General features: G+C 44.2%; 1 protein-coding gene across 1 annotated transcript in view; it reads right to left on the reverse strand.

The window, feature by feature from the left end:
* The window catches only part of CDH13 (cadherin 13), a 1,022,278-nt gene that overhangs the window by 1,799 nt on the left and 1,000,264 nt on the right, over positions 1 to 20,215 (reverse strand). Inside the window, exons 12-13 of the mRNA XM_059667273.1 lie at positions 9,685 to 9,918; positions 6,165 to 6,383 (exon numbers count right to left, since the gene is read on the reverse strand). Coding sequence (XP_059523256.1) covers positions 6,165 to 6,383; positions 9,685 to 9,918 — 453 coding nt within the window. The remainder of the gene's footprint in view (positions 1 to 6,164; positions 6,384 to 9,684; positions 9,919 to 20,215) is intronic.

A 20,215-nucleotide genomic window follows, 5' to 3' on the forward strand; every position in this document is an offset into this window, starting at 1 on the left:
GGTTTATGTCTTAAAAAGCCGGACTTCTCCGAAAGTGCTCGATGCCAAACATCTCACTTCAGACCACCAGCAGCTATTAGAACCCCTGCTACCATCGAGCCCAACCTCTTACAATCAGCCCAGAGTTAGGCTATTTTATCAACAAGGTGACTTGGTAGATTAGAGATTGGTGATTGTCCTAGTCCTAGATATTCTTTTTGGTCACGGACAAGAGCTAGATACCTATTGGTATATGAGTTTCCTGTGGCTGCTGCAACAAATGACGTCCAAAAAGGGTCTTATGGGGCTAAAATCAAGGTGTGGGCAGGGCTGTGTTCCTTCCGGAGGCCCAGGGGAGAACCATTCCCTTGACTTTTCCAGCTTCCGGACGCTGCCTGCGTTTGGCTCACGGCCACTTCAGCCACCTTCATCCCTGAACTAACTGTCTTATCAAAGTTCACGGAAGTTGCCAAAGGTGTGGTTATTCTCGAGGTTGCACACTAGCCCAGGGTCTTCCATTCTGCCTGTTAATAGCACGAGTGGAAATAGCTTGCTCTCTGACATTTTTGCTTAATTATGATTATGTCTTGAATTTGTATAGGGAATTGGTACCACCAAATCTTTTGTTAACATCAAAGAGATAAAAGTGTGGAAAGGTCAAGTTAGGCGGTAATGTAAGTGCAGCTCATTCTGGAACAAACTGATCATTAGGACTCTAATGGGTTACTCTGTAGGGCTTGGGCGTTTTCATTCAAAACTCACCCATCTACTCTGAACCCCTTGGTTTTAGAGGTTGAACATGTCATTTATCTGTTTGGAAAATTTCAAGCAGCCTATCTAAATTCTAGATAAACAGTCTTTGTAATGAGACTCGAGTACAAACAAGGTGACTTAAGAAAGTTATGGGTTAAAGCTGTTCTAACAGAAAGGACCATGGAAATTAACAAGTTATTTCAGGTGTAAATTTTGGTTATATGCTATACCAGGGACCTTTACGTTGCTTGACAAGTGAATTTCTTTGCAGTTAAGAGTCTCCTGAACTCATTTAGTTCCTTTTTTCACTCAAAGTTTTCATTGTCTTAAACTCTTTGGTTATTTGGCTGCAGTAAATTGTACCCTGCAGATTCACCCGCATTTGAACGACGTGAAAAGAACATATTAAATGGCATCACTAATTTTATTTAAAAATACTTTCCAGTGTGGTTCCAAAAAGTTAAAATAATAATTTTATTCACTGAGAAAAACAGAAAAAAAAATTGGTTAGTAACACCCACTGAATTAGAAAGTGGCCAACCCATTTTAAGTCAATTTAGACTATTAGGTTGATTGGATGAGATCACCTATATAATTTATGTAAAGCTCTTAGCTTTGCACACACAAAGCCCATGAAGTTGTACCACTTTAAGGGACCACAGCTTCTCCACAAAGCATGACTCGGGGCCTCTCCAGGCCAGGATGGCCTGCTCTGCCAGGCCTGATGCTTCTCCAGACCCCGTCTGTGCTCATAGCACATTCACAATAAAGAAGAACAAAATAGTGATACTCTCAACAACACAGATTGTGTGATTCCATTTATAGAAAACTATAGAAAAGATGACACTGTAATTAGAGAAGGCAGATCAATGAGGGTCTGGACTAGGGGAGGGGATCGATAGCAAAGGGGTACAGGAAACTTTTTTGACTGTAGTGTGTACAATTGCGTAGTTACTAAAATTCACCAAACTGTACACTTCAAAGGGTGAATAATTAGAGCCCGGCTGGTGTGGTTCAGTGGTTGAGCATCAACCCATGAACCAGGAGGTCACGGTTCAATTCCCAGTCAGGGCACATGCCCGGGTTGGGGGCTCGATCCCCAGTAGGGGGCATGCAGGAGGCAGCCGATCAATGATTCTCTCTCATCACTGATGTATCTATCTCACCCTCTCCCTTCCTCTCTCAAATCAATAAAAATGTATTTTAAAAAATGAAAATAAAAAGCATTAGAATTAAAAGTATATATTTATTTATTTTTGGCTTAGATTAAGGTTATAATTCAGTGCCTCCTCCTTCCCAGGTACAGACATTTAATTTTGGTCCTTGTTAATACAGTTCATCTCATCTGTCCTTTTATATGCTCGCTGCTGCTAGTTAATTAAGCCTAAGACAATGTTTAAAAGGTTTTTAGGACAATTTTCTTCCTTGAAGTCAACTGTAGACACCACACAGAGCCCTACATAACCCACAGACACAGCCTAACGGAGACGCCAGCTTGCCAAGGACCTTGGGAGGGTCCTAGGGGAGAACTAAGCATTCCCTCACTGTCATCAACGCGCAATTTAAACAACAAAATTGGCAGTAAAAATAATTTCATTTACATTTTTTATGACTTTCAATGTCATTAGTTTTATTTCCTGAATTTTTGGATGTCAAAGAGAGAAGTGCAGATCTCTCAGTTCAATTCTCAGCTGCAATATAGCCATCTACAGTATCATAATAAACAGAAATGTTTTTATTATCTTTTTCCACGAGGGAGGCATTCTAATGGTGAATGCTGGTCTCACTGCTTACTCACACGGGACCTTGGGACCTTTCTGAGTTTTCTCATCTATAAAGTGTGATAAATTCACAAAGCCAATGAAGTAAATAGAGAGAAAAGCCATAGGACATCAGGGTGTTCGGTTAATGCGAGTCTATTTGGATCTGAATATTACTTAAGGGGAGGAGAAAACCCATTTTTCTTCCCATGTCGTGATCAATGCAATTGTATGAGCAACACTCAAAAGATGTTGGCACATTTTCTCTGCAAAGGGCCAAATATTTCCAGCTTTGTGGGTCATATGGTCTCTGTGGCAACCATTCAACTCTGCCATTGTAGCAGAAAGCAGCCACAGACAATATGTAAATGAATGAGTATGGCTGTGTTCCAATAAAACTTTATTTATAAAAATAAGAAGTGGGTCAACTCCTGATTTAAAGACACACCAAACGGATTCTACCAGATCAAAAGTACTATGGCTGAGTTAGGAAGGCATCTCACCCTTGCAGTTTGTAATCTAGTTTCAGTGCTTTTAGAACCCCCTGCCCACCTTGTTTAATGGTTTAGGCCCATTTCTGTGTAGCCTCTTGTCAATGTCATGTTAACAGTGGCACAGGTGGGATGACCACTAACTTCTGCTCTTATCAGAGAGTGTGGGAGCCATAGGACAACCATGGTTACTTATTCATGCAGGCTCTAACCCAGTCTCTCCTGTCTTATTCTGTACATCTCTTTTTTGTCAGGTATACAATAAAACAAGGATTATCATATTTGGCAGGCATCTCTAATGTTCAAATGAACAATATTAAGCATTCTTATGCCTTTTATACAGAGCCAGACTGAGGTTCTTTTGGAAGGCAAACAGGTAAGTGGTAACAACTGTTCTTAAATGTTGTTGTTTTTTTAAGCTGAAAATTTTTTGGTTGTGGTGCAAAACATTGGAAGGTCAGCTGAGTACCTTTCCAGCTGTGCAAGGAGACTCAGCTCTCCTTTTTGAGGATGATTTTGGCTTTACCTACAGGTGCCCTTCCCTACAGTGAGATAACCGTGTGCTGCCAGGTAGGATGGCTCTCCATTTAAATGAGAACAGAAAAACACATTGGACCTCTCAAACACAGCACACACGTACCTGTCCGTTCTCAATGATACTATTTTGAGTGTACAATGAACATGAGGGCTTTGGGAGTTACTGCACAATTCCACCTCGGATTAACTACGATGTAAGAGTTCAGAGAGAGGAGCAGTGGAAACTTTTGGGGACCTACTCATTCATTTCTGATACCTACAGGCCAGTGGTCTCCAAAGTAGGGGGCACAAGGAAACCCCTGATTGGTAAGAAGAAAATCTGTCATGTCTATTTATATTCCTTTCATTCTAAACAAATAGATTGTTTTACTAATAGTTAATGCATGGATTGGTAGTAGCAGATATGTGTGTTATTATAAAAATATGTGTGAAATATCTTAACACTGGGTCTGTGGTGTGGAGGCCACTGTACATTTGGGATGTTGGTTCCGCAGGTTGGACGGGCCTGGGAGTCTGTATCTCGACAAACGGAGGGAGGAAGTCTCCATTTAAAACACCCACTGCGGCTGGGGTAGCTGATAAGTGAGCGGTTCCTGCAGAGCCTTGGTTCCTCAAAGGGGTGTCATCAAGAATGAGGCTTTATGTTGTATAATTAGGTTATAGACCAGTGATGGCGAACCTATGACACGCGTGTCAGAGGTGATAAGCGAAGTCATTTTTTTGGTTGATTTTTCTTTGTTAAATGGCATTTAAATATATAAAATAAATATCAAAAATATAAGTCTTTGTTTTACTATGGTTGCAAATATCAAAAAATTTCTATATGTGACACGGCACCAGAGTCACAAAATGCTGACACACCGAGCTCAAAAGTTTCACCATCACTGTTATAGACAGTGATGAGTGAATGGCTACTCATCATCTTCTCTCTAGGTACACACCTGATTGTGCACACACATAACACATGAAATGTGTGCACACACAACACATGTGCACAAGCACACACAGACACTTGGACCCGTGTGCATGCAGCATTTTTATTTCTCTATCCAGACTCTGCTGTATGTGAATCCCAATGTCTCCTGGAACCCAGGCCTGGGCTTGCAGTCTGACTAGAGCTCACGTCAGAAGCTCCTGGAAAACAGATTCAGGATGTTTACTGCAAGAGCTGGTCAGAGCAGGACACTGTAAATAACCCTAATGCGGCTGTGCCATAGTCATGTGACAGGGTACTCTCTAGCAGTTAAAATGAATGAACAGGATGAATTATGGCTGGTGGACTATTGTGTGCTTGTGTGGCTCTCAACCTAAGAATGTTTTTCACACTTTTAAAGAGTGGTAAAGAACAAAAGAACAAAGTCAAAAGAACCCACACCCACAATAAAAAAGAATATGTGATGGAGACCTGATATGGCCCACAGAACCCAAAATATTTGCTGCTGGTACTTTAAAGAAAATGTTTGCTGACCCCTGAACTAGAACAACATAGATGAATCTTGGAAATGTAATGGGAAGAGGAAGAAAAGCAAGATGCAGAACATTATGCTCAATATACTACAAATTACATAAAGTTTTCCAAATGGCACAAAATAGAACTATACATGGTGTGTGTGTGTGTGTGTGTGTGTGTGTGTGTGTGTGTGTGTGTGTGTAGTAAAAGTATAAAACATGTCAGGACACATTCTAACTCATAAAAGCGACTGTCTCTTGGTAGAGAGAATAATAAATAAAACTGGAGAGAGGCACACCTTTACCTGCAACATTTCGTTTCTTGAAGAAATGTCTCAACTATCCGATGAGACACTTCTCATTATAAAGTCTTTCCCGCCTTAGCTCTACCCATAGGACGCTGGCCCAGCACAGAGCTTTACACACAGTAACTTCCGACGTTGGAATGTGTGTTGCCTTTTGACCCAACTTGCCACTGTCACCAGGATGTAGTAACTTCTGTTATTTTTTTTTCTAATCATCAATTTCTCAACTTCCAAATTTACAATTACATCAATGACCTTGTCAAAATGTAAACACTGAGGGTCAAAAGGCATTTGAATGGCATTAACTATATGTAAATAATTGATAATTAAAAGTGGACTAGTAGCCTGTAAGTAGGAAATGTCTGACACACATAGCTATTCGTTTTGTGCTCACATCTATATTACTAGGTATAATAATTTGTTTAAAATAATGCTCCATTACATTATAGCCATTACTACCAGGCAGTGAAAACAATGTGTGAATTATACATTTATCTCTTTTCCTACGGCCCCACTGCCATCCATGAATTCTCATGCTTGTTCTTAAAAAGGTGTAGTATCTACTTCAACCTTGAGAAAGATTATTTAGCACAATGCAGAGAGAAATAGGGGCCCCAGCGGACCAGTTAACTAATCCAGGCACATTGGCATTAGCTCAAGTTCAGGGGCATCCACAGGCAGTATCACCACCTGGCCTGGAGCATAGCAAGGGGGATGGTAAGATGCCTTTCAACATTACTTGGAGCACTTTTACATGGAACACCCTCTATTATACAGACATAATCTAAAACAAATGTTTCCTCTGGGATAAATTTTTTTGAAGATACGTGGGAAAAAGGCTTTGATTACGTTTTCATAATTATGCACGCACTGGAGTTAGGCCAACTTACAAGCTAAACTGAAGAGGGAGATGAGCAGGACTGAGGTCAGGCTGAAGTGCAGGGCCCCCGCGGCGTTGCAGTCCACTTTGGAATTCTTGCAGGAACACACTTGTACCCTGAGGTCTGTGATGTTCGTCATGGGCGGTTTCCCTGAATCTGTCACCATGATGGGCAGCTGGTAGTTGGCTTTGTTCAGGTTTTGAAGAAGGCTTACCAGGGCATGCGTGTCTGTGAAGACAAGGGGCCTTCATGAGAGAGGGTCAGACCTTTCCAAGAAAAGAGTGAGAACATGCAAAACAGGCATTGCATTTTGTTTATAACCATGCGGGTGTTTACATTTAAATTCATTAACATCGGATACACATCAATTCAGTTCAATTGCACCAGCCACATTTCAGGTACCTGGCAACCACACGTGGCTGGTGGCTACCACACTGGCAGCCCGGGCAGACGTTTCCATCATCGAGGAGGTCTATGTTTCAGTGTTATTATTATCCATTTTATGGAGATCCACTTTTGTGAAATGACTGAGTAGCAAGAACCCCTCCCTGCAAATTTATTATACCAAAAAGCAATGTTCACAAAGAGCACATTTGATATCTAGAAAAAATAATGTAAAAAATCTATTCTCATATGATCATATTGTACATTTTAAATATATACAACTAGGGACCCAGTGCATGGATTCATGCACCGGTGGGGTCCCTCGGCCTGGCCTGCGGGGATCGGGCAGAAACCGGCTCTCCGACATCCTCTGAGGGGTCCCAGATTGTGCAGTTCTCAGGTGATGCCCCCTGGAATCGAGCCCGCTCCTCTCTGGTTCCGGGTGTGTCACCTGAGAACCACTGCTGCCAGGTGACCACAGCTTGGCAGCTCCGGCATTGAGCGTCTGCCCCTGGTGGTCAGTGTGCATCATAGCTACTGGCTGGTCGGCTGGTTGCTTAGGCTTTTATATATAGATTTTTATTTGTCAATTATACTTTAAAAAATCTGGAAGAAAAGGAAAAAAAAATTACCAGTTCAGAGATTTTTGTATAGGAATCCAAATTCAAATAATCAAAATAAATTCTTGGACCCCCAAAAAAGTTCTCTCACTCTCTATGTGGGCTTGAGCTTGTGTGTTGCCTGGGGTATGGATTCTGTTGTCTCTCTCAGCGCAGAGCCCACAGCCCTGGATCTGAATGGGGATCCACAGCACAGCCCACACGTGGAGATGGGGTCTGTAAGCCCACAGTGGGTGGGAATAACTGCCCTTATCCAGGCCTCTGGGCAGCCCTCAGGAGTGGCCACCCTACCTGGCTACTGTTTTAGCCTCAGGCTATTCCCTTTCAGATGACTAAGGATTTTTTATTTGTTTGTTTTAAACTACCCCTTTCTGGGCATAGACAATGCTAAGTATTTGGGGGGAAATTGGGGACAAGAAAAAGAATTTAGAAGGCATTGTATCTATTACATAAAACCAGGAGGGAAAGCAGATGAAGTATTATCCTAACCAGAAGGTTAGGTGGCAGCGCCGATTAACCAAGGTAGAAAATTACCCCAGTGAAATAGCAGATTAACTCATGGGACATTCTCCCATCTCCCCCAAGCAGAGGAGAAACTCCTCTTGAATGAGAAAGTTCCAGTTGGAAAGATCTGGTGATGATTGTTCAAATCCGCTGCAGCTGCAAACACTAGCAAACAGAAGAGGAACCCCTCAAAGAAGAGAAGGACTGTTTTAATTAAAAATAATCAGTGTAACAAAATTCATCCTTTAAAAAGCAATAAAGTAGACAAACAGGCAACTATAATCAATAACAGGAGAAAGGCAGTAATAAAATGAGATGTGAGATAAGGCCATCACAATACATATGAGATTTTTAATAGAAAACTTTATGCACAAGTGTACAATACATGTTCAAAACTTAATGAAATGGTAATTCCCCATCTCTCTCAAAAATTCTACCACTAATGCAAGAAGAGGGAGCCCTGACTGGGCCAATGGCAGAAGCCGTTCATTACCGACGGCAGAGGGTATGTCTATGGCAGTGGTTCTCAACCTTCCTACTGCTGCGACCCTTTAATACAGTTCCTCATGTGGTGGTGACCCCCAATTTCATTGTTACAAATTGAACATAATTAAAGCATAGTGATTAATCACAAAAACAATATGAAATTATCTATGTGTTTTCCAATGGTCTTAGGTGACCCCTGTGAAAGGGTCGTTCGACCCCCAAAAGGGTCGCGACCCACAAGTTGAGAACCGCTGGTCTAAGGTGTGAGTTCTGGCTTTTGGCTTTATTTCCAGGCAAGGTGAACTTAGCGAGGAGGCAAGTGGGTGAGGTATTGTGGAGAGAGGGGTAGTTTATCACTCACTATATTGGGGTTTCAGTCTTATTAAGGCAGGTGATACATGCTGGGCCAAGTTTTGAATTCCACATGCCCACATGGAAAGACTGTCAGGAAGGGACACTGCTTGCGTGTTTCATAAATGAGGAACAGAACAGATGAAAGAAGATATCAAAGTTGAAAGTAAAGGCCAAGGTCATTATAAAGCCTAAGTCAGTTTTGAGGAGCCTTGCAGCTTAAAACGGAAGCTGGGGACCCGAACTGGTGCTCCTCTTCTCCTTAGTCTTTCATAAAAGCAGGTTCACCAGGAAACAGCTCTCCAGGGTGCTGGCAAAAGTTAATGTAAGCACAGTTATTCGAGAGAGGAGAGACAGCTGAGCCAAGACATGCTTAGGGAGAAGCAGAGACCCCGGCTCTGGAAGGCTGGAGTCTGGTGTGTGTACCGTATAGGGCTGTGCAGTATAGGATGTAAAGCACAGAGTGTACAGTACAAGGTGTACAGTATATGATATACAGTATAGAGTGGACAGTGTAGAACCATGGTTGGCAAACTGCGGCTCGCGAGCCACATGCGGCTCTTTGGCCCTTTGAGTGTGGCTTTTCCTAAGCCTTAGGAGTACCCTAATTAAGTTAATAACAATGTACCTACCTATATAGTTTAAGTTTAAAAAATTTGGCTCTCAAAAGAAATTTCAATCGTTGTACTATTGATATTTGGCTCTGTTGACGAATGAGTTTGCCGACCACTGGTGTAGGGCATGCAGTATAGTGTATAGTACAGAGGGTACAATACAGGGTGGCTAGCATACAGTGTACAGTAAGGTGTATAGTACAGGGTGTGCTGTATAGAGTGTACAGTGTAGGGTGTAGAGTACACAGCATATACTATACACACTATAGAGTGTACAGTCCGTACAGGGCAGAGATTATGCTATGTCCAGTATAGAAAAGATAAGAGAGGAAGCAATGGAGAGGACTTTCATGTCTGCATTATAAGGAACTGATATTTAATATATTTACATATTGTGTTCATTTTCTGGTGGGAAAATTGTCAATATTTATAGTGCATAAATAACTTGAAATAAACCATTTGAGAACACACAAGAGAGTAGGAGAGGGGGAACAGTTTGGGGAAGGAAACCAAGCCAGAGCCACTAGGCTAAAGCCACAAGGATATGTGTGGGACGTCTGGCTGACTTACTGTTGATCTTGGAGACCTTCCAGACTTTATCAGGAACAGCTTGCTTATAGATTTCAAATTTGAAAGGATCTGTATTTGGGTGCAGGTCCTTGTCTGATGCTCCCAAGATGACTACGCTGAGGTTCTTGGCATCATCGCAGACTTCGGCCGCTGTCGGGTAGATGAAGGGAGCGTTGTCATTCACGTCCTCCAGGGTGATCAGCAAAGTCCCAGTGCCGGTGGCAGGCGGGTCGCCTAGGGAGAGGGGCGATGTGAGTGCACACCTGCTAACACGAAGAGGAGCGCTGCACAGCCCTTCCCCACCGCCAGACACATCGAGGATTAAAGGGGTTCACACAGGGCTAAAGTAATAGCTTACACATGTGTATAAAGCTTAGTGGTTTCCAAGCCTGTCATCATATGTACAACTCTTGATTTAAGTTTTTCAGGCTTCACCTTTAGAACGCTGAGCTTCTAACACACAAGTCATACTAACACACTGAAAGTCACTCTGACGATGGAGATAACAGAGGGACTTTTCCTTGCTCCAAATTCAACCTTTTGCCTGGCCGGTGTGGCTCAGTGGTTGAACGTCGGCCCATGAACCAGGAAGTCACAGTTCAATTCCTAGTCAGGGCACATGCCTGGGTTGCAGGCTCAATCCCCAGTGTGGGGTGTACAGGAGGCAGCTAATCAATGATTCTCTCCATCCTTGATGTTTCTACCTCTCTTTCCCTCTCCCTTCCTCTCTGAAGTCAATAAAAATATATTTTAAAAAATTCAACCTTTTATCTTAATACCCAAGTGTTCCCGTATGTTGGTGGCATAGGAAGGTAGAGATTCCAGGAGAGAAGGCCATGTTTTATGGGGAATAGCTCTACACTGAGTGGGTAGTTGGTTGAAGAGGGAGCCCTTGCAGGGTTTTCTTTTGTAAGAAAAAACGGTCTGAAAGAAAAACAAAAGGGGCTGGCCTGGCTGATGGTGCCACAGGGGCTGGCCAGGGTGATGGTGCCACGGGGGCTGGTCAGGGTGATGGTGCCATGGGGGCTGGTCGGGGTGATGGTGCCACGGGGGCTGGTCAGGGTGATGGTGCCATGGGGGCTGGTCAGGGTGATGGTGCCACGGGGGCTGGTCGGGGTGATGGTGCCACGGGGGCTGGTCGGGGTGATGGTGCCACGGGGGCTGGCCGGGGTGATGGTGCCACGGGGGCTGGTCGGGGTGATGGTGCCATGGGGGCTGGCCGGGGTGATGGTGCCACGGGGGCTGGTCGGGGTGATGGTGCCACGGGGGCTGGTCGGGGTGATGGTGCCACGGGGGCTGGTCAGGGTGATGGTGCCACAGGGACTGGCTGGGCTGGTCAGGGTGATGGTGCCATGGATGCTGGCTAGGCTGGCTGGGCAGGACAGGACAGTCTGAGAAGGTGGGTTAGTTATGAGAAACAAAACCACAGGCTGGCTATAGCATAATCTTTGGGTCTTATACATAAAACTTCATTTTTAAAAATTTCAGCTACTATATGATTTTCACTTTAGGAAACATTATTTTAAGAAGCCCTCATAGCCCAAGCCGGTTTGGCTCAGTGGGTAGAATGTTGACCTGTGAACTGAAGGGTCCTGGGTTCGATTCTGGTCAAGGGCATATGCCCAGATTGTGGGCTCAATCCCCAGTAGGGGGCGTGCAGGAGGCAGCCAGTCAATGATTCTCTCTCATCATTGATGTTTCTCGCTCTTCCCCCCCCCCACTTCCTCTCTGAAATCAATAAAAATATATTAAAAAAAAAGAAAAAGAAAAGCCCTTATAAACTCACCTAAAGAAAAGGCTGTTTAATCTTGGTATGACTCAGCATGATTTCATTTACCTTTCTTTAAGTTCATTTTTAATCATCTATGAATTAGAGACTGGCTCTTGGGACAAAACATCCATTAATAGTCCACATTTTCTGTGAGGAAAGTTAGAGCCAAATTTGCTCTGACTTTAGTTAGTAAGTGTATGGATTTGCCTTATTCCAGAAGGATTTGCTGTGCGTCTGAAATGACTGTGCTCTAATTTTATGCACCAGTACTGACCTAATGTCTGGCCCCATTCTATTTTTCCTATCCTCATTTGCACTGAACCAGATCTACAAGCTTAATTTTATTTTCTCTCCTCCCGTGTTTTTCTGTTTTCTTGAAGGGCACATTCGGTTTTGAGTCAAGTTCTGGGTCACATGGGGTGGAAGGTAGTGAATATCTGAGCTCAGAGCATGAGTGTCCAGCGCAAGGCCAGGCCGGGTCTGACAGGCTCTGTTGGTAAAGAAACAATGAGTCCTTTTTAGATTCAGGCAGCTTATGACATACAGGGACAGTCAAAGGATGAGTAGGCAAAGACGGCCCCTGGGCAGGTGACACCCAAACCCCAGAGGGCAGCTGGCTGCATCCCAGATGAAGGGAGGCCCTGGTGCTGAGGAGCCGATTGCAAACTGCCTCTCAGTGGTTTTACTGTCTACAGCTGCACTCCAAGAGGGGTGGGCAGGAAGCCTCGCCCCTCATCAGAACCCGGAAGATGATGAGACACTGTCTTGTGACAGTCTCCCAGGGGACTTCGGGAGGCAAGTGAGAAGTGGACCAGAGCAGCTCCTCACAGGCCTCCCGTGCCCACAGTTCTGGGACGATCACGAGGCATTCTGCTGACACTCAAATTGGCTGCGGCTCAACCTTCGCTCCTGGCCTGTGAGGATACAGGCAAGGTCGTCAGACATCATGGCTGTCCCCTGCTGTCCGCGAGCATGGCAAGGGGATGAGGATGGAGATGTCCCGTAGGACATGGGGCCTTGACTGTCATGACAATTCCACTGGAGGGTCTTCAGAAAGGCAGTGAAACAACCTGACTGACTTATTTTTAGAAACGCACAGTGGTACTGACAGGAGATGTTGGACACTGGAGCCCAGCAATGGATTGCGTCATGACGTGGGTGGTTTGAGCAGGAAAGAAATGTCTCTTCTTGGTGGCCGGGCTCTCAGGTGAGGCGCCGGAAGAAGCGTGGAAGGTAGTGGGGGGTGAGTGAAAGACAGTTCAGATTTGATGGTGTGAATAAACCCTGTATTCAGTGCAACCATGTACAGGTGCACAGAGCTTAGGAGAAATGCCAGGGCTGGGTTGGCAACGGGGGCATTGTCAACACAGATACTTTTGAAACCTTTCTAGCAAATTAGGTGAAAGTGCAGAATGAGGGAGGGGTGTAGATGGAACGCCCCAAGTTCAAAGAGCAGATGATAGTTTGCAGGAGACGGGGGAGATGAACTGGAAGGTGAGGCAATGGGTTATGATGCCGAAAAGGATAAGGAGTAAAGAGAAGCAATGGGATCTTGCAAGGAGCACGTTGCTGGTGACTTTTGGGGAGAGGTTTCCATTAGTGGGGAAGAAACCAGCGAGAAGGAAGCTCACTGTGAAGCAGCGAGAAGAGATACTGTTTAGTGGGGCTGGTGGAACCTTACATATATCAACACCCGAAGACAGTTCCAGAGCAAACAGGCAAATAAGTGTCTCTAAGATAGGAACACAAATGTAATTAATTATCAGAAGGATGGCTATTTCTAATGGCGGCATATCATCAACTTTTGTTAGAGCAAGAACTCAAAGGAAATGTATCATTACTTTGAACTTGGTTACCCAGTGTCAGCTTTAGTCATTTGGTTGAATTTCTTTATTGAAAAATTATTTTTTTCTTTTTACTGAACTAATTGAATATCTCAGAGGAATCCACTGTATTTTTCTCCACTCTGAATATATTATGGAGTCACTTGGTAGAATGGATGAGAAGGCATTATGAGTATCTGAAATATGGCCATAAGAATGGGCCTTTTGTGAACTTAATTACTAGTATACTACCCTCTTCAATTCCGCATGTGTTATTCCCAGGCCAGCCTGATGATGTCTTTTTCTGAAGTCAAATAAAATGAACTTGCTTTTTTCATTGATAAGGTAATGAGAGGATTCCCAAAATCCCCAGGGAAAGAGCCTCTCCCAGCTTATATGCACAGGAGGGAGGAAAACCACCATCCAAAATTCAAATGTGATTAAAAACATAAATATATTCTCCCATGCAGTGGGCTTTCTTGTTGTTTTGCTGATGGTTTCTTTTGCTGTGCAGAAGCTTTTTATTTTGATGCAGTCCCATTTGTTTATTTTCTCTTTAGTTTTCATTGCCCTAGGAGCTGTATCAGTAAAGATTTTGCTTCGGCATATGTCTGAGATTTTGCTGCCTGTGGATTCCTCTAAGATTTTTATGGTTTCCCGTCTTACGTTTAAGTCCTTTATCCATTTTGAGTTTATTTTTGTGTATGGTGTAAGTTGGTGTTCTAGTTTCATTTTTTTGCATGTAGATTTTTTTTCAATTTCCCAGCACCATTTATTGAAGAGACTGTCTTGACTCCATTGTATGCTCTTGCCTCCTTGTCAAATATTAATTGAGCATAGTTGTTTGGGTCGATTTCTGGGTTCTCTATTCTATTCCATTGGTCTATATGTCTGTTCTTGTGCCAGTACCAAACATTTACAGGGAATTCATACAACTTAACAAAAGGAAGATAAAGAATCCAATCAAAAAATGGGCAACAGACCTAAATAGATACTTTTCGAAAGAAGGCCAAGAGACATATGAAAACATGCTCAAAGTCACTAATCATATGAGAGATGCAAATCAAAACGACAATGAGGTACCGTCTTACACCTGTCAGAATAGCTATCATCAACAAATCAACAAATGACAAGTGCTTGCTAGGATGCAGAGAAAAAGGAATCCTTGTGCACTGCTGGTGGGAATGCAGACTGGTGCAGCCACTGTGGAGAACAGTATGGAGTTTCCTCAAAAAATGGAACTCCCATTTGACCCACTGATTCCACTTCTAGGAATATATCCCAAGAAACTAGATACACCAATCAGAGACGATATATGCACTCCTATGTTCATAGCAGCACAATTTACCATAGCTAAGATTTGGAAACAGCCTAAGTGCCCACCAGCAGATGAGTGGATTAAAAAACTGTGGTACATCTACACGATGGAATACTATGCTGCTGTAAAAAGGAAGGAACTCTTACAATTTGCAACAGCATGAATGGACCTGGAGAGCATTATGCTAAATGAAATAAGTCAGTCAGAGAAGATAAACATCACATGATCTCACTCATTTGTGGAATATAATGAACAATATAAACTGATGAACAAAAAAAGATCCAGAGACAGAGAAGCATCAATCAGACCATCAAACTTCAGAGGGAAGGCAGGGAGGGTGGGGGGAAGAAGGAGAGATCTATCAAAGGACTTATATGCATGTATATAAGCATAACCAAGGGACACAGACACTAGGGAGGTGAGGGCCTGAGTGGGGTGTGGGGTGGGGGGAGCAACAGGGGGATAAACACACATATGTAATATCTTAATCAATAAAGGAAAAAAAATAGCCCTAACTGGTTTGGCTCAGTGGATAGAGCATCAGCCTGTGGACTCAAGGGTCCCAGGTTCGATTCCGGTCAAGGGCATGTACCTTGGTTGCGGGTACATCCCCAGTAGGGAGTGTGCAGGAGGCAGCTGATCGATGTTTCTCTCTCATCAATGTTTCTAATTCTCTATCCCTCTCCATTCCTCTTTGTAAAAAATCAATAAAATATATTAAAAAAAAAACACGAAAAAAACCCACAACCCCATAATGATTCTTCACAAGCCATTTTGCTCCAATAGTTCGGGAGCCCCAGGAACTCAATACTGGAGCTTCTAGGTATTTCTCAGCACTCAGCAAAAATCCCTCATCCCTTCTCGTGCCCTTTCCACCAGCAACCCCAACCCCCAAGGGACTTCTCTGCATAATCAAATATCAGAACCAAGCATACTATTGTGCCCACCTTCATCGATTTTCTATTTCAATAGGAAAAAAAGCCTCAGTTTGAGGAAAACTCCTGCGATATGGAACTAGAACCTTTCAGCTCATCTCCCCTGTCTCCTGGACAGGTCAGAGGACATCCAACCTCCGAACACCTGGAGAGGCTGCCTGTGTGTGCAGGGGCTCAGGCTGCACCGAGTTAGAAGATGGGCGGGCCCTGAGGCAGGAACGCTTCCTGTCAGTGGCTCTTAAACTGAACGGCAGTTGGGTTCCCCTTTGGGGCCCTGAAGACGGTCATGGCCCTGCCTCAGAGAAATGCACCTACATTAACACTGGGGGGGGAGGGGAGAATGGCCAGCGACACCGGAATTGCAGCTGTGGGCTCCACGCTGGTTCGGAGCAGCTGATTCCCGACACCTTTGTCTTAGGTGTTCGGAGGCTGAGGCCCGGGAGGTTTAGGATGGGCTCAGATTAACCAGTTGAGTCTCAGGCCTCCTTCTCCAATCTTTCCTTTCTGTGTCAGAATGATGTAGGTAGATTCTTCAGGCTCTTATTTCAACCATGAAAGCAAACTCAAGTCCCTAAACCATGACTTGGGTTTAAAATTATTATTATTTTAAATTTTTTTCCCCTATGAGCTACTATTTTTTGGTTAATCCTCACCTGAGGATATTTTTTGTTCCATTGCTTTTCAGAGACAGGGGAAGGGAGGGAGGCAGAGGGAGAGAGAGATAAACAGAGGAGGGAAACCTCGATATGCGAGAGACAGATGGGGGACAGGGAGCGAACCCACAACCCAGGTACATGCCCTTGACTGAGAATAGAACCTGAGCTCTTTCAGCAGATGCTCTAACCACTAAGCACACCAGCCTGGGCATCTATGAACTTTTAATTTTGGTAAAATATACACAACAAAATTTACCTTCCTAAATGTTTTTAAAATATATATATATTTTTATTGACCTCAGAGAGGAAGGGAGAGGAGAGAGAGAGAGATAGAAACATCAATGATGAGAGACAATCTTTGACCGGCTGCCTCCTGCAGGCCTCCCACCGGGGACCGAGCCTGCAACTCAGGCATGTGCCCTTGACCATAATCGAACCCGGGACCCTTCAGTCCGCAGGCGGACACTTTATCCACTGAGCTAAACCAGCCAGGGCCCTCCCTAAACGTTTTTAAATATCAGCGGTATTAAGTACATTCACATCACCACATCCATCTCATGAATTTTTCATCTCCCCCAACTGGAACTCTGCGCCTATTCAACAACTCCCTACCCCCAGCCTTCAAATGTTGGTGGATTATTCATGAGCTTCCAGTGCTCAGGCTGCCAAACACGGGCACGACGTGGGGGAAATGGTCACCATTGCTTTCCCATGGATCTGGATGATGGAGTCCCTTCCATCCAGAGGACTGTGACTTTAAGAGGGGCACTGACTTCATGGAGTTGGCAGCCTGCCAGGGTCTTCCCGGCACTGGCCACCTCATGCTCCCATTGCTGGCTCTGTTGCCCCCGCTCAGCATGAATGGCCTATAATGCCTCTCAGCACATCGCACGACCGAGACAGGACCCAACTGACCCACTTCTTGATTGTGAACGCGGACAATTTAACTCGCACCTTTGACTCTGAGCTGGCATAACTGCCCATGAGAGGCCAGGCTGGCAGCTCGAGCTGGGCACCAGGCCTGTTGACAGCGGGCTATGCCCTTGGTCTGGTTGGCTCACCACTTTACACTTGGGTTTTGCGTTCCAGGTTTATTGGGGGCAGAGCTGTGCATCTTCTACGAGAAGCAGGCTCATACAACGAACGAAAAGGTGGGATTTATGTAGAGAAACTGAACACCCGCTACTCTTCAGAGCAGGAAAAGTCCAAGCAGGCCAGAGAGGTGGCTGCTTTGAGCATTCGGGGTCCTACTTTCTAGTTTCCCCTCATTTCCAGGAAGAGGAAACTGGGGCTCAGATAGATGAAGTAACTTGTCCCAGGTGAAGGTGGGTGTATCACCGGCGTGAGACCTGTGGCCTGAAGACACGGTCTTCCCACGCCACGTGCTCTTTCCCAGAAAGTGAAAGGGATGATTGGGGATCATGACACGATCCTCCATCTGAGCCAGACTACCGAGCACAGAGTTTTATTACATTGGCATGTGCGGTGGGCGTCAAGCTTTGGGAGAGAGGGTGAAAAGCAGCCTTCCATGTTTTCCTTATTTACATGACGAGCAGTATATTGCTCTTTGGGGGAGACCTACAGAGCCGAAGTCAGTACAACAGAACATGTGTGTACATGGGTCTCCCAGCTTTGATGATGTGAGTGCGGATGTGATGAGAAAAAATCATAGAGGGATTTTATTTAATTCAGAATTCTGGCCAAACAGGATTCCTACTTAGCCAAAAAGCATTGAGATTTCTCTGATAGGTTCCATTACTCAGAAAGAAAAAAGAAATCTTGTAAGAGACACAATGAAAAACACTGTGATCTGAATCAAAACAATATATGTGATTAGAAAAAGATGAGAAAGAGATATAGCAAAGCCTAAATAGTGTTTATCTCTCCAGGTAATTAACATTCAAATAATACTTCTCTCTTTTTAATTTTCTTTATAATAACCATGATTACTATACTAATTAGAAACAGAAATATAATCTCAAAAGTTACACAGGGATTTAGAAATATTTTGTCCAATTATACTTTACTTTCTTGTCTCTCACTCTTTTCTGTTTCTTACAATTAATTCATATTGAGTAAATTTACAGAGTTGTGCAACTATCACCACTATCTAATTTTAGAACATTTCTACCACAAAAAAACTACCTTGGGCCCACTTGTACTAACTCTCCTTACCCAATTCCAGCCCTAGGCATCACTAATCTGCTTTTTTTCCCTCTATAGATTTGTGTTTTCTGGAAATTTCTATAGATGGAATTATATAAAATGTGATCTTTTGTGTCTGGCTTCTTTCACTTAGTATTATATTTCTAAGGTTCATCCATGCTATAGCATGAATCTCTACCTCATTCCTTTTTGTGGCTGAATAATATTTCACTCTATGAATAGATGATGCTTTGTTTATCAGTTCACTAGGTGACAGACATTTGGGTCATTGCTATTTTTTATCTATGATGAACAATGCTGCTATAAACACCTGCAAACAAGGGACCAGCTTCTCACATGTTACAACCCCGGACAAGAAAGATAAGACTCCAAAGCCATCTATGTCATCAAGAGTCCCCATAGAAGAACAGGGCCCCTGGTCTTGCACACTTGGATGGCCTGGCCTCAGATGCAGAGAGTGTCAGGATCTCCACAAGAACTTTCAGAAGCCAGCTCTGAGAACTACAGGAAGGTAGCAGGTTTTTCTAGTCGCTAGTCCCACGTCTTTCCTGAGCTGGGCCTAGAGCAGTGGTTCTCAACCTTCTGGCCCTTTAAATACAGTTCCTCATGTTGTGACCCAACCATAAAATTATTTTCGTTGCTACTTCATAACTGTAATGTTGCTACTGTTATGAATTGTAATGTAAATATCTGATATACAGGATGGTCTTAGGCAACCCCTGTGAAAGGGTCATTCGACCGCCAAAGGGGTCGCGACCCACAGGTTGAGAACCGCTGGCCTAGAGGCTTGCGGCACGTCTCTCCCTGGGAATCACATATCGGTGGTGTTATGTGGGGAGCAGTGTGCAAAGTGAGGCTGCCTCTGTGAAAAATAAAATGCAAGAGGGGAGAGGGGAAAGGGAGAGAAACAGGAAGCTCATTTCTGAGCTCCACGGGCTCTAAGCATCAGGACGGTTCTCCGTGTTTCTATTCCCCAAGTTTTCCATTTCCACCGTGCTTCTATTCGGAGAGTAGTGGCTGTGTCTACATTCAAGGCCTCCCGGTCTCATCTCGGGGAGAAGAGAACTGTGTGTGCCATGGGGTCTGTGCAACTGGGGCTCAGAGCAGGGAGTCCATGCCAGGGCCAAGGACAGAGACCTCATCTGGTGTCTCAAGGGAGACGGAGGCCCAAATTCTGGGCGGAAAATCAGAAGACAGGATGAATTAAGAGGAGGCAAAGCTCAGGTGGGGGCGCCTGAGCAGAGGCGGGGCACGCAGCTACTTTACTGGGGACTGACAATGCGGGCTGAGGCGAGGCAGTCGGAATGCAGGAGCGGAGGCTGTGTGTAGGCCACGCAGCAGGGCTGGGGCAACCTCCTCCCCACCGAGTTCCCACTGTGTTTCTGTACGTTGGACGGCCTTCCGCCAGCAGCTGTGAGCAACTCATGCCGGAGCGTTTACTTTGAAAGAACAGGGCTCTAAACGTATCCTCACCCGGGCTTGAAAGGGAGCCTGGACCAGGTTTCTTCTCTGTAAGGTCGTCCTTTGTATTGTTTTGTTCATCCCTATGTTCTGTTTACTATGGCTTTTCAGTATCAGTATTTTATAAAATTTTGGGGCATTTGCCCCATAAACCAAGAATCTCATTACTTTGGAATGCATAAGCATTTTCAAAAATGAAATTTATTGTGGCGACATTTGTTAACGAGTTGACATAAATTTCAATTGTACAATTCTAGACTACATCATCTGTGCTCACCACCCAAAGTCTAGCCTCCTCCCAGCACCATGCGTTTGACCCCCTTTTCCCTCTTCAACCTCCCCGACCCCTTCCCCTCTGGTAACCACGATACTGCTGTCTGTGTCTATGAGTTTGTTTGTTC

This window comes from Myotis daubentonii, chromosome 15 (assembly GCF_963259705.1).
Source record: "Myotis daubentonii chromosome 15, mMyoDau2.1, whole genome shotgun sequence".
Lineage (NCBI taxonomy): Eukaryota > Metazoa > Chordata > Mammalia > Chiroptera > Vespertilionidae > Myotis > Myotis daubentonii.